General features: G+C 37.2%; 1 protein-coding gene across 1 annotated transcript; it reads left to right on the top strand.

The window, feature by feature from the left end:
• Nucleotides 1–6,520: 6,520 nt before the first annotated feature.
• On the top strand, nt 6,521–10,448 carry LOC125472787. Its single transcript, XM_048574630.1, has 6 exons — nt 6,521–6,900; nt 8,110–8,275; nt 8,722–8,898; nt 9,011–9,094; nt 9,622–9,703; nt 9,807–10,448. The coding sequence occupies exons 1-6, from the start codon at nt 6,521–6,523 to the stop codon at nt 10,241–10,243; spliced, it is 1,326 nt and encodes a 441-aa protein (XP_048430587.1). The 3' UTR covers nt 10,244–10,448.
• Nucleotides 10,449–14,047: the final 3,599 nt, after the last annotated feature.

Raw genomic sequence — 14,047 nt, 5'->3', positions numbered from 1 at the left:
AACAGTCGTTCGAACGTCTCTTTCTTTTTTTAATTCTTTTTATTTTATTTGTTTGAATTTAAAGGTTGAGGCTCTCACATGGCTTAATAAGAAGGTTGAGTTTTATTTTATTTTATTTTTAAATGGTTTGGTTAAAAATGACATCATTATGGTCAAGTCATTTTAAAAAAAAAGAGGTCTTCTTCTTCTCCTTCTGATTTGCAAAGCCTGCAGTGTAGCCTTCGGTGCTCTTCTCCTCCATTGCATGCTCGAACTTGAGTGGTTCTTGGAGGTCTTCACAACCATTTATCCGGGTTTCCAGGTGGTCTCAGGACCAGCTAGGTCCCGTAATAGATCTGGCCATATATGTGTGTGTGTACACTTCCTAATAATAAAGTTCCAAATTGAAGCACTCAATGTGTTGGATTAAATATCAAAAGGCTTGATTATAAAAAATAAAAAAAAATGTCAAAAAAATGTACTTACACCTGACACATTACGTCAAATTCTCTCTCAAAAGTATTAGATATAAGATTTACTGTATATAATGTGCTCCACTCACATAATTTGTGATAACACACTAGTTTTTTTTTTTCTTAGTTCTTACCTATCCCTAATTAGCTAGTCATTTCAAACGTAATCAGCTTCTAGTTCTATCATCACATGAAAGTTCAAGTCTTAATGTACTATAATAGATTTTGTAGACAATCATCAGGCATCAACAGATAGGCAAAATAATCATGCATTAACCTTTTCATTGATTTTGGCATCCCATAATTCATCCGTACAATCATGAGAATTAACATGAATTACTACAATTTGAATCCTTAGATACGATGGCAGTGTCACAAAACAAAATCATAGATTCATACATTGTGTTATGATCGACGTACTTTGTAATCCCCAGAGGAGGTCAAAAGAGAAGGAGAGACATCTTGAGTATGCGAGGATAAAAAGTAATTCCTATGCTCGATAAAGCCATTTGGAAATTTTGCCCTGATTGGAAGATGGGTTCCCATATACTTTTGTGTGCTTTTTTGTGATTGTCCATTTAAAAATCCCATAGTGTTATTTGAAAAGTCCATTTTAATAGAGTGAAAGAGAGAATTTTGTTAAGCATCACTATCATAATTTTTTTGAAAACGCAAAGTTGTTTTAGCCCCTAGAACCTCTTTTCAATGGTTGAATTGTGTTAGGGCCCAAAAATCTCACTTACAAGTCCAGTCATATCTCAACGTCCAATTATCGTAATCTATATAAAAGTGCGAAATCGAGGGATATGTGAATTTACGATCAGCTATGTCAATATAATAAATATTTATAAATTGGCGTTTGTATAATCACCACAAACCCATGCAAATTCATGCATATTTATCATGCTAAGTCATGCTACGACGTTAACATTGTAAATAAATAATGTCAACAACGCTACATGCTAAAATGGGCCCATGCCACATCAGGGCATGCCAAGTGGATCGTGGTTGCACCAAAAGTCCAAACTCACATTCTATGGCTTCATGCAGGCAAGTTTGCGATAGAACAAATCAAGCTTTTCTTTCCCTTACAAACCAAATAGGATGCTTAGGAAAAAAAACAAGGAAAATGAAAACCCAAAACCCACGACTGAGCTGTCTGTATGATTATGTTCAAACATAGAGCCACGCGCCTCATTAATGGGGAAAAAGGAACCCTTCCCTTTCCAAGCTTATGGAAAAACAAGAAAGGAAATTAAGGAGGGTTGCCAAAAGGGAGTTTGTGGACACTAACGCCAGAAGAAGACGCTCTGGGCAATATGTTTAACCTAGTCTTCGCGAGGCTAGTAACATTTTTTGACGTTACACCAAAGAGGAATGCTATAGCTGCACCCACGGAAAGAATAAGAGAAGACTTGGCCAAAAATAGAAGAAAGGAAACCAAGGGATTCCTAGGTGAAACTGGAAAGGATCTTTCGGCCTATAAAATGAGGGGACACAACAAGAACGAGGAGGAGAGGGGACTAAGGCAAGACCGCACCAAACAGAGCAAGCTTTCTCTAAGTGCAGAAAACCTTAGTTCTTGAGGAAGAAGCTTTCCTCACGTTATGGGATTTCTTTAAGTTTCCAGTAGGCTTCCTTAGTCACAACAAAATATTTCCTGAGTATTAAGAATCCTAGATTAGCCACCCTTAAACCATGCAAGTAAGCACATGCTTTCTCTCTCATGCTAAACTAGTGAACTTTTAGTTTCCACACCATGCTTCTCATACAAGTTACAATTTATGTATCATGCAATCAATTGCTAAATTGGAGACATTAATTCAACAGGAATACTTTCTAAGATATGCTAATTTTTTTGAAGTATTTCAGGCACTACAACAAAAGCGGTTTAATGTGTCGAAGATAAATTCTTCTAAACTCAATTGTTGCTTCAAAAACTGAATATCAAAGAGGATGCCTTCAATCACAACATCAAGTTGCATTTTCCCATTGAGCATGTCCATGAGACATTTGGAATCTGACTCAACCTGACAACCTCAAAGCCCTTGTCAATACAAGCCATCACCGCCACTCGTATCACTTTCGTCTCCGCCATTAAATTAGACTCATAAAGCAAGCTACCTCCGCCACTTGCCCCCTGAAAAATGCTCGCAAAATCTCGTGCCACCCATCCAAAACCACCTCGTCTTGACGCCTTGATCCAAGCTCCATCACAGTTGACTTTAATTGTACGAAAAGGTGGTCGTGCCCAACTGGCAAGTAGAAAAGTACTCACCGGAGCACCCCTTTGCCGCTGAACCTCGTCTATACACGGGACCTCCCCTTTCTTCAAATCTTCAAACTCACACCTTTGCTTTCTCAATAACATTATAGCTCCATGGGCTCCACAATTTTCCTTTCAAATACTAAGGAATTCCTAGACTTCCAGATTCTCCACAAACCAAAAACCACCCATTTCATATAGCTTTACGGATCTTCATGAGGATATACAAAACTTGAATTTAACAAATAATCAAATATTAGATAAGGATAATTTTGATATCCTTTTGTTGTTTTTTTTTTAAATTTGTTTTTACTATAATAGATGGTGGAAATTAAAAGATTGCAATCGTAATAGAGTTGGAGGGTTGAAAGATAAGGATTGAGAATTCTAATAGATATGCCTACATGATAAAGATTGAAAGATTGTAGGGATAGTTTCCACTGAGGCCCAAATCTAACTCGACCAAAAGGTCCCCAACATATGGGTGACTCCATTGAGAACCAGATCGCAACTCTGATTCAATGACTCTAAGATCTACAAGAAACACTACCGGGAGTGACAACGTCTCAGAGGAAGCAGGTGAGGCTGCTCCCAGGCTGAACAAACCTCAGCTTGACGAGCAGCAATAGGAATGCCAGACATCATTGCTACTATTCGTGCTTTGGGCTTTCGTGCTTTGGGAAAATCTCAAAAGGAGACCGCCTCGTAAAATCCCAACCTGTATCAGATCAATCATTTCCTTAAAAAAAAAAAGGAGGCTATAAGCTGACTTGACGGTGAATACACCACTAGAAATCCATCTCCATTAAATTTTCTGCACCATATCTTCAGGCAACGCCATTTTCGAAATACTCTGAAACAACACAATCAACATTAGAAATGTGAGCATCACCAATAGTTTCAATTAAAGGGCCATTTAGAACTCACAAATCCTTTCAAAACTTCACACTTTCTCCCCTAACAATTCTCCAAGTCATGCCTCTTTTTAGAAGATTAGCTCCATCTAGAATCCATTTCCTATTGAAGCAGATTTTGGACTTTGAAGAACCTAGGTAAAGTAATAATAAAAAGATTTTCTATGAAGCAATATTAGGGAAAATAAGAAATTGTTCACTCTCGACCATTCGAGTACCAGTTTTCACTAGCCCACCGTCACCAGTGTCATACCATGGCAGCCATGGAAATTGAGTACCAGGCTACCAGCCATCATTGGCCGGCCGTCGCTGATATCGCACCAAGACAACCATGGAAATGAGGAGGAGGCTAAACGATTTTGATGGTTTAAAGGCCAGGATGGAATCAATGGGGAATAAAGAAATGTAAGCCATTATATTTCTTTTAACCATTTGGATTAGAAGTCTTGTATCGTATTCACTCAAAAAAACAAACCGAGGATCCAAATCCATATGAAAAACCCTATAAACACGTTATTAATTCACTTGTATTTTCTTCCATGCACAACTATATCACTGGTGGAGCTGGAGCTACACCCACGACTAAGGTAGGTTGTAGCATAGGGAGCTTTAGTTTGAACTCTTGCTAATAGTTTATGTATTAGCCTACTTTGACCTATTATACTTATATATAGCTACTAGTACAAAAAATACTTTGCGCGATGCAGGTCCTTCGTAGCGTAAAGTCAAAAAACGTCGCGCAAAAATTAGTCCAACGAACCTTCATCGTGCACCAATGGTCACGCCAAGGCATTGAAAGCAGGGTTTGCGCAATGAGCACAAAACCACTTTGCGCGACATAGGTTATTCATCACGCAAAGTATCTTTGTGGGACGTAGGGATTGCATCGCGCAAAGTATCTTTGCGTGACGTATGTTACTTCTTCATTGCGCAAACCCTTTTTTTTAATTTAATTTTTAATAAATATTGTAATTAAATTCTAAACAATAATTAATAAACAAAAAAAAAAGTATTTAATTATAAAATATTTATAAATGTACATACAAGATCTCCGAACAAAAAAGAAAAAACTACAAGAAGTAGTCTTCTAGGTTTTATACATCATCCTACTGGGTATCAATTGGGCGAAGTGGCTGGGAGGTCGAAGGTGGAGCAAGATCAGGTGCTGGCATCAGGATTTAGAGGTCGGACATCTGTAAGGCCCGTACAATCATACTCATTTGCTCACCCTGGGCCCTCATCTGCTCGCCCTGGGCCACAAGCTGAGCTTTTATGGTTGTCACTCCCTCCTTTAAGGCATCTGTTTACGCAGCATAACCGAAATAAGTACCAGTCCAACTATGTCTTGTGCATCATCGCCTACATTTTGAGGGACAGAAAAATCCACTAAACCAACCTATACAGTTCAACAACAATTAGCTTATGCCATTTTTTTAGCCTATGAACATAGAACACCCTCTGCACAAACTCATGTGTTAGCATAAATTGATGAGCACCTGATTTTCTTATGCTACAGTTAAGATATTATGATGGGCGTATGTCTGGAATTATTGTTGATTTACATTTGATTTCATACTTATACGTAGTATGATTTTCTGAAAACTATATATGTTTTACGGCGAGGGGTTAGTATGTTCAGAAAATAAATGTGTTTTATAAACCTTTGTTTTTGCCCGTCACACCTTCTGTTTTTGCCCATCTAGGACTTAGTTAAATTCTCTGTGGCGTACAAGGAATCTCCAGTGGTTCTGCCATATCCCTAAATAAATATAGGAGCATATTTCCAGTTATGTAATAAGTACCTTAACTAGATCTGACTTCTCTACTTATATCGTACTGTCATCTATGCTCTGACTACTTATGTTTTTATGGGTTCTTTCCACTACTGCGCACTCTACTTATTAGCTTAAATAAATGTTAGCTTTAGTTTAAATTTATCCATATTTTTATATCACGTTCCTTTTGGTTTCATCACCTTCGGGTGTTGGCCCGCATGCCTCAACTTCGGTCGGGATGTGTCATCTGTCATTGAACTATATTTTGTCTAGGTGGCAAATAAAATGTGGTAACTTAGAAAGATATGACAATGAGAGATTCTCTCATGCAACCAGTTTATCACGTATTAGTCGCCTATTAAATGAAGAATTGAACATATAACTTACACAAGAGAATTTCTAGCAGATGAGAGTGCTTAAATCATTTTTGGTAACACAAAGTGGAGCACACTTGCATTAAGAACTGGAGGTTTTGTGTTCGAAACCTGTTGCTGGTATGGAAGCCAGACTTGTAGCCAAGGGAGATTGAAATTCTTCTATGAGCTTTTCTGACTTCCGAAAAAGGTGGATAACCATGATGTACCACTAGTTATTCCATTTTTAAAAAAGAAAAAAAAACTGTGACAATTTCACCGTTTGTCATCTTCCTGAAGCACCCAATCTCACAAAAAGGGACAAAGGAATTTCTCCCTCTTACTCCCCAACAGTGAAAAGCATCACAAAAACCAGCAATCTTACCCTCAATTTTCACATGACCCGTTAACCTTAACCCCCACCCTCACCACGCTCCCTTCCACACGTGTACCCCACCTCCAGATAAATCCGCATGCCAGCGAATCCACGCGCCAAAAAATCACGTCCACGAAAACACAACTCACACCCTACCAACCTCCATCAACGGTTCTGATCTAACAACCGCCGTTCTCTCTCTCTCTCTAGAACTTTCTTCTCTCTTTCCCTAATTCTAATTGGATACACAGAGAGGAGCGAGGAGAGAGAGAGAGAGAGAGAGAAAGGGGGCGGATAATCGAACGCCGATGTGATTCCGTTTTCTTGAGCTCTCATTTTCTCGGGAAAATAATACTTTCACGGAAAATCTCGGTTTTAGACAGGATGGAGGAAATATTGTCCGATCTGATGGAGTTCTTCGTAAAACCCTCGATAACCGAAACATTCGTCGACATATTGCTTTGTGCAGTCCCGATATGGTTGGCCGTGATGATTGGCCTCGTGATCGGCTGGTCATGGCGGCCCAGGTGGACCGGTCTCCTGTACCTCGGCCTTCGGAGCAAGTTCCGGTTCCTCTGGACCGCGCCGCCGGGGTTCGGTGCCCGCCGCCTCTGGCTCGCCTTCACGGCGCTCTCCGCTTTCTCCCTTTGCCGTACGATTTGGTCCACTTTCAAGGGGAAAGGGAAAGTAACGCCGCCGTCTGCTGGGGACTCGGCGGCTTCGGGTTCGGCAGCCGCCGCCGAGAGCGGCATCGAGATTGTTGGGTGAGTTTCTAGCTGTATCAGCTTCTAATAGTAAAATTTCCTCTTTTTTTTATATATGAAATAGTCAATTGTGTAAGGGTTTGGAACCGACTGAAAGAACATTTTGTTTTCCTTGGAATTCGATGTTTTGGGATTCTTGTGCGAGTGCATTTGGATATTTGATATTAATAGTTCAACATTGTTAAAATGTAATTCATGTGGGAGAGAGGACAATGTTAGTTTTTCCAGCGGACTGAAAACATGTGAGCTAAATTTAAGGGCTTTCAGAATGCAGAAATATGGATAAAGCCACGGTAAAGGACTTCTATATTTTGTCGGGAGATGGAAGAAGCCGTACTTATGGTTACCGATTAGGGTTACATCACTTTTGGGATTTTGTGGAACCACTGGAACTCTGCGATTTTTTATGCGGTTTTTGGTTTTGCTTCCATGAGATTGCTTTTTAGAGTTGGAATCATTGGTTTTGGCATCTTGAATGTGGTGACATTATGGCATTGGAGTTCTTTACATGTGATCTTTCTGAACCGGAATTTTTGTTTCTGCATAGCCTAGGTTGCTTCTGTGTGGTGATGGAATTTTGCCAACCTTTGAAAACGGTTTTAGTTTTTAAGAAGAGTGGATGGAACTCAGCGATTTTTTATGCGGTTTTTGGTTTTACTTCCATGAGATTGCTTTTTAAGATTGGAATCATTGGTCATTATAAAGTTGGTATCTTGAATGTGGTGACATTATGGCATTGGAGTTATGTACATGTGGTCTTTCTGAACCGGAGTTTTTGTTTCTACACAGCCTAGGTTGTTTCTTTCTGGTGATGGAACTTTGCCAACCTTTGAAAACAGTTTTAGTTTTTAAGAAGAGTGGAAGTTGTGCAGAAATGATTCCTTTCTATTTGGGTTTGAGAGTTGTTCATGTTTCTGGTACGATTTTTACAGTTACTGCTATGTTAGTTCAATTACCGGGGATTTCATATTACATGGACTCTTTAACTCACTTGGGGAAGAAGAAAGACCCGCTTTTGTTGGGTTGACACTTGAAATCAAGTAGTTGGCCTTTTTAATTGTTGTATATATGTTGCAGACCTTGTAATTTTACTGTTTTTTTGTCTTAGTGTTTTAGTGTTGCCTTGAAAAACTTGGTGTTTAGATTCTTTAGAATATTGATGTCTCTTTTATTGATTCATTGCCTCATGATGCCTTGACTTCCTCACAGACTCATTGCTAAAGGTGACAAGAGAGTCCAGGATGTTGTCACAGAAACTGATTTGGAGCACCTAGTGAGTTTAATTGGAGGGAGAGAGGGAGAAGTGGAGTGGCAAAGCTTGATGGAGAGGTCGACTGCAAGCATGGCATACAAAGCATGGCGCCATGATCCTGAGGTAGATGCTGACCTTGACTTTTTTCTACCCATTTAACTTTTTAATTTTTGTGTTTCATGTGCTGAAAACATACGTCTGAAAGCTGTTGATGTGTTAGATGTATATTTATCAAGAAATTGTTAATGATTGGGATGTCTATTTTTTATACCTTCCGGTTTCATTCACATATATTTCTTGTGATCTTCAATTGACATTTGACATCATTATTAACTTCATGAATGATACTCTTTTACCCAACCTTGTTGCACAACCACATATGTTATTCCTTTTTCCATACCAAACTGACCAAAGAGTTTGTCGTCTAAAATATCCTTTCTCTTATTGCAAAATTAAATTTTTCATATTGCTATTCCAGTTACCCTGATTCTTGTTTTAGTACTTTAAAATATCAAATTTTTAGTACCATACATAGTATTTTAGTATCTGATAGTGGTTTTGTTTATCAGACAGGTCCCACTGTATACTGTAGCAGAACTTTCTTTGAGGATGCAACTCCGGAGTTGGTTAGAGATTTTTTCTGGGATGATGAGTTTCGACCTAAATGGGATCCGATGCTCACATACTGTAAGATATTGGAGGAATGCCCACAGACTGGAACAATGATTGTTCACTGGATTAAAAAGGTCAGTGAAAGAAAGGATTTACCCGGTTATATGCTGATTCTGCACTTTCATTATATCTCTTTCTAGTTGAAAATATGAATGATTACTTCCCACTTGATCCTTTGTTGTGCAGTTCCCTTTTTTCTGCAGTGATCGGGAATATTTAATTGGTCGAAGAATATGGGAGGCTGGAAAAACTTATTATTGTTTGACAAAGGTGCTTTTCGAAGAAAATACTCATTGATGCTTGTATTGTAGCCCTCTTTCCACAATTATATCTTTACTTTCTTTTTGAACAGGAGATTGTCTTGTATGTAGCGATTCCATATATTTCACTTTAGAGAAATTGGCTGGATTGTGTTTCAGTTATGAGTCAAACGTAGAATAGAAATGAGATGGGTTGGGTAGAATCTAATTTGTCATCAGAAAAGCTGAACCAACAGAACTTAAAATATAATTTGAATTGGTTGGCATGCACTCTTGAAGTAATACAAAAAGGGGTCAGGTTTGCCCAAGTTACATTTGCAAGGTGAGCATAATAAAACTATGAAACTAAAAGCAAGAAACATTGTATCTTTGTTTTCTTTTGCAGTATAATCTTGCATCTCTTCTCATGCCGTGCATTTGAGTTTTTTTCATGGTTTGAGCATCATATCTTTTCTATTACAGTGTTCAGATAAAAAATATGATCATGTTGAAATTCATATATAGTCGAGTCTGATTCTATGAGCTACAATATTGCAGGGTGTTCCATATCCAAGTTTGCCTAAGCGTGACAAGCCCAGACGTGTGGAACAATATTTCTCTAGTTGGATAATCAAGGCTGGTAAGAATTCAATCAAAAACCTGATTTTGCAACAATAATTTGGTCAATCTTGGTAACAATGTAATGGCGAATACTCATTTGCTGAATTGGAAAGCAAATGCAGTGGAGTCTCGGAAAGGAGATGGACAGTTAACTGCATGTGAGGTTACCCTCGTACACTATGAAGACATGGGCATCCCCAAAGATGTGGCAAAGTTGGGCGTCCGTCATGGGATGTGGTCCACTGTCAAAAAATTACACTCTGGTATGAGAGCATACCAGAATGCGAGGAAATCAGAGGCTTGTCTGTCGCAAAGTGCCCAGATGGCCAAAATCACCACAAAGGTATCCTCCCATGGAAGCATGAATTATTTGGAGCCGACACCCGGAGAAGAGGAAAAAGGTCAAATCCCAAACAATAAAAGACCAAATGAAAACGGCATTGATTGGAAATGGATAGTTATAGGTGGATCTGTGGCTCTGGTTTGTGGACTTCACACAGGTGCAATAGGGAAGGGGTTGTTACTTGGAGCAGGGCAGAGATTCGCCCGAAGGAGATGAGAGGACCGTGCGAAGACTTATTCCAGCCAATCGCACACGTAATCTGCCACTCTGTTTCTATATTCTTGAATTTTATTTCCACATCAACCCATTAATTGTTACAAATTATGATAAAATTATGCGGTAAATTTTTTGTATTGGCTTCAAGCCTTCAACATCATGTCTATGTGTACCTTATGTTCGTTAATCTTATTCCTTATCGACATATCTTACGAGCTGTGAAAAATTACAGCAAGTGAAGTAAAGCACCTTAATGGCTTTGGGGATCCAATTTGTATGCCTTTTTTCAGCACACGAGTATGCATATTATATATGGATTTGTCCCCGGTAGTTCAGCTTATTAAGTAGTTCGGCTTTTCAAACAATTTTCTTTGTTTGATTTCTTAGAGTTAATATTTACTGTTCATTTTCAAGACTAACGAAGAAAGTATTTTATGTTAATCTATATTTGCGTGATGGTAACCGAGACTAGGAGAAATGAAAAACTCAACGATGTTGGTCGTGAGAGACAGGGCGGAGCCAAGTACAAGGCTCCTTTAGGCTATAGCATAGGAAGAGTTTGGTTCTAAGTTTAAAAATATTAATTTTTAGGTTAGTGTATGATTTTTAATTGTCATATTTCACATAAAAAATGAAATTTTTTATTAGTAAGTCTATTTTTAAGAATAATAAGAGCTAATAGATGTTAAATAAACTCATCATTTTAACCAATATTATATTTAATAGTAATAAATTAAAACTTCCATATTACAAATAGTTCCTTATTTTATTCACTTGAAAGCTTTGAAGGCTAGAAACCTAGAAAACATAGCATAAAATTCTTGCTTCAAATTACTACATTCAAGTTTTTACTATTATATAACTTGGGTTGTGATTTTCACACCCTTAACTACTTTTCCCATACCCCTTCCTATTATTTAATACTTAATTGATATCCTACTATTTAATCTTCCATATACACCCTTCCTACTTTTTTATGGTAATTAATGAAAGATTAAATAGGGAGGGGTATATATGGAAGATTAAATAGTATGATACAAATTAAGTATTATAAAATATGGAGGGATGTGGGAAAAGTAGTTAAGGGTGTGTGAAAATCACAACCCTATAACTTTATGTAGGCAACATAAGATTAAAATTTTGATTTCGTAGTAATAATTTTAACTTAGCCCACTCATCGAATAATTTCTAGCTACGCCATGAGAGAGTATAAAACATTGAAGGGGAACGCACGCTTGAGAAATATTCGAACAACATCGTGATATTGGAGATTTTTCTTAGTAAAAGTTTGTATGTTAAAGATTTTCGCGGGGAAATAGATAAAGTAGAACGTTTCTTTTTGGATCATTGAAATCCCACAAAGAAAAAAAAATATGATAAAGATGGTTGCAACGAAACTAGCTGTACGTGCATGATCAAGTCATAATTATTAAGCCAATAATTGAGCGGTGTTGGGTCATTGAGGCCCAAGTGCCATAATCAGGAAGAAATTGAGATCGACAAGTGAACGAGTTTGATGTAAGACAAGATATAAGTCGGTTCTTACAAATAAACAGAATAAAACTAAAACAATTCAAATTTGGATTAAAAAAATGGCAAAAAGAAAATTCATACATGATATCACATTAATTAAACTGTGATGCTCAGTCACAGAGATTTACGTGTTCTAACTATAACGAACTTTAGGTTTGCTAACTAATCAGTAGCAGGTTTGTTGATTAGTCTCAATCTCTCAAATCGTTCACGTTTTTTTTTTTTTTTTTTCTCATTCAAATCTTTCACGTTTTAATGGATCTAAATAATTTATGACAATTTCAAGTTATAATCATTTTGTTTCTGCCATAGAAACCTCACAACCACCACCATTACCAAGAGGTCCACCACAAGATTAATAAGAATACGGTGTATCAAATATCTAACAGTTTTATTGTACGATTATTATCAGAAACTCATCTTGATCTTTAGACAATCCTACTTCGTCTAGGACCCGGCCTCGACAGAAACCAATCCTGAGTTTTAAGCAATTCTACTCTACCTAGGACTCAGCCAAACCATCAGTGCTTCACCATTGGGTTGAGACTAGCAGCCTCCTTTCTAGACTGTCAACCAACTCGGCTCAAATTCAGGATTTAAGGACCAAATCCAGGATTTCAGACCAGTGCAATATTGAAAATGTTCATTGTCAGTGCCATTCCTGAAACCCTAATATCATCGATAACCTTTTTTTGTCAAAGAAACTGGTACTGTGGACTATTCTACAACATGTCCTCATGCACTGTCTCAATGGATGTACAAGGTTGAAAGAGATAGACCATCCATCGATATCCCACTTTCTTAACTGGAAGCTGGTGGTTGGCAGGCCCGGCCAAGCACCCTAACTCTAACTTAAAATTTATATTAAAAATGAAAATTTTTAGAGAATTTTGGAGCCTACCTGTGATGATAAATGTATAGTTTTTTAATAATTTTTTTGGTTCAACGTCTCATCCGTATTACCAAATGGCACACTTTATTCATGCTAATTAAAGCCTTAACCACCCACCAGTAGGAAGTGTGAATTTGGTAACTGGTTCTTGTCTTCTCACATATGGTATTGGATTTGCTGAAGGATTGGCTTTGGGTCACCAATGTCGGATATTGATATTATATTGATTTCTCCGTAGATGAGAGGGATTTAATTTATTTACTTATAAATTTTAAAATTTAAACTCACCTAACAATACTCAATACAATATATAGTTACTAGTAAGCTACATCACCATGCTTAGGTGGTGATTGGTGAGCAAAACTACTTTCTATTTGGTGAATTTAAATACTTGTTCAATAACTTTGAAAAAAAAAAAAAGGCTCAAAATAAAATAAAATACTTTGTAATAATAAATAAATTCCATATTAACTCAGTGGTAAGAACAGATACGATGATGGAAGAAAAATAAGCTAAAAATTTAGAACTCCAACGTTAAAGATAATTGGTTTGGATATGATTATTGACTATATATATTGAAGGCATTTTAAAAGAAGAAATGGAAACAACTTTTTTATTTTTTCTAAGTTGAAGGTTACTCATGAAAAAAAAATTGTCCATTTAAGTCCTACCATTCTGTGTGATTAGTAGGGATACTGCCCAAGCTTTCCAATCAATCAATCCTAAAGAAATTTTTTCTCCAGTAGTAATCTTCAACTTTGACAATATATAGGGGGCTCATTCCAAGTCAATGTCAAAAGGGGGCTCATTCCATAAAGTGGTGTATATTTATGGTCACTTTCATGTGAACAAAGTCCTATAATTTGGCATCATCCTTCTGTGTTTATTTTAGAGCTGGGCTTTGAATAAGAGTTGGCAGCCTACTAAGTTTGAAAGAACAGTTGTCCTACGTCTTCAATGGAAAACTGGTTGATCATGTAGTGTCTAATTAACTCTTTAGAATTTCCATTCCTCTTGCCTGGTCTTATTCTTTTCGCAACACCATTACTCATAAAAAGATGAAGAAGAAGAAATATTTTCAGATACTAAGTATTTGCTTTGATAAGGGATTGGAAGATAAGACGGAAGTTTTGGTTTGTGTTACCAAAACAATTGGTATCTTTTGAATTAAAAAAACTAACAGCAGCCACCATTTGTATTTGTGCAGAGTAACAGTTGTGATTGATTAAACCGAACGAGTACCCATTTGAAGAGGGACATCAACTTCTATAAATAGAGGTTAATTACTGCATATTTTGAATGTATGTTTTCACTCTTTCTTTTCGTATATAAGCAAAACCTCCATTATTATCTTGTAGTTTTATAATACAAATCTGGAA

Source organism: the organism of the source record quoted next, unplaced genomic scaffold (assembly GCF_019419815.1).
Source record: "Pyrus x bretschneideri cultivar Hongxiangsu unplaced genomic scaffold, Pyrus_bretschneideri_v1 Contig73, whole genome shotgun sequence".
Lineage (NCBI taxonomy): Eukaryota > Viridiplantae > Streptophyta > Magnoliopsida > Rosales > Rosaceae > Pyrus > Pyrus x bretschneideri.
This window is presented reverse-complemented; position numbering and strand designations above follow the sequence as displayed.

Coding starts and splice junctions, on each gene's coding strand:
- LOC125472787 (XM_048574630.1), top strand. CDS start 6,521: ATGGAGGAAATATTGTCCGATCTGATGGAGTTCTTCGTAAAACCCTCG. Junction 6,901..8,109: donor AGCGGCATCGAGATTGTTGG/GTGAGTTTCTAG, acceptor ACTTCCTCACAG/ACTCATTGCTAAAGGTGACA. Junction 8,899..9,010: donor TTGTTCACTGGATTAAAAAG/GTCAGTGAAAGA, acceptor TTTGTTGTGCAG/TTCCCTTTTTTCTGCAGTGA.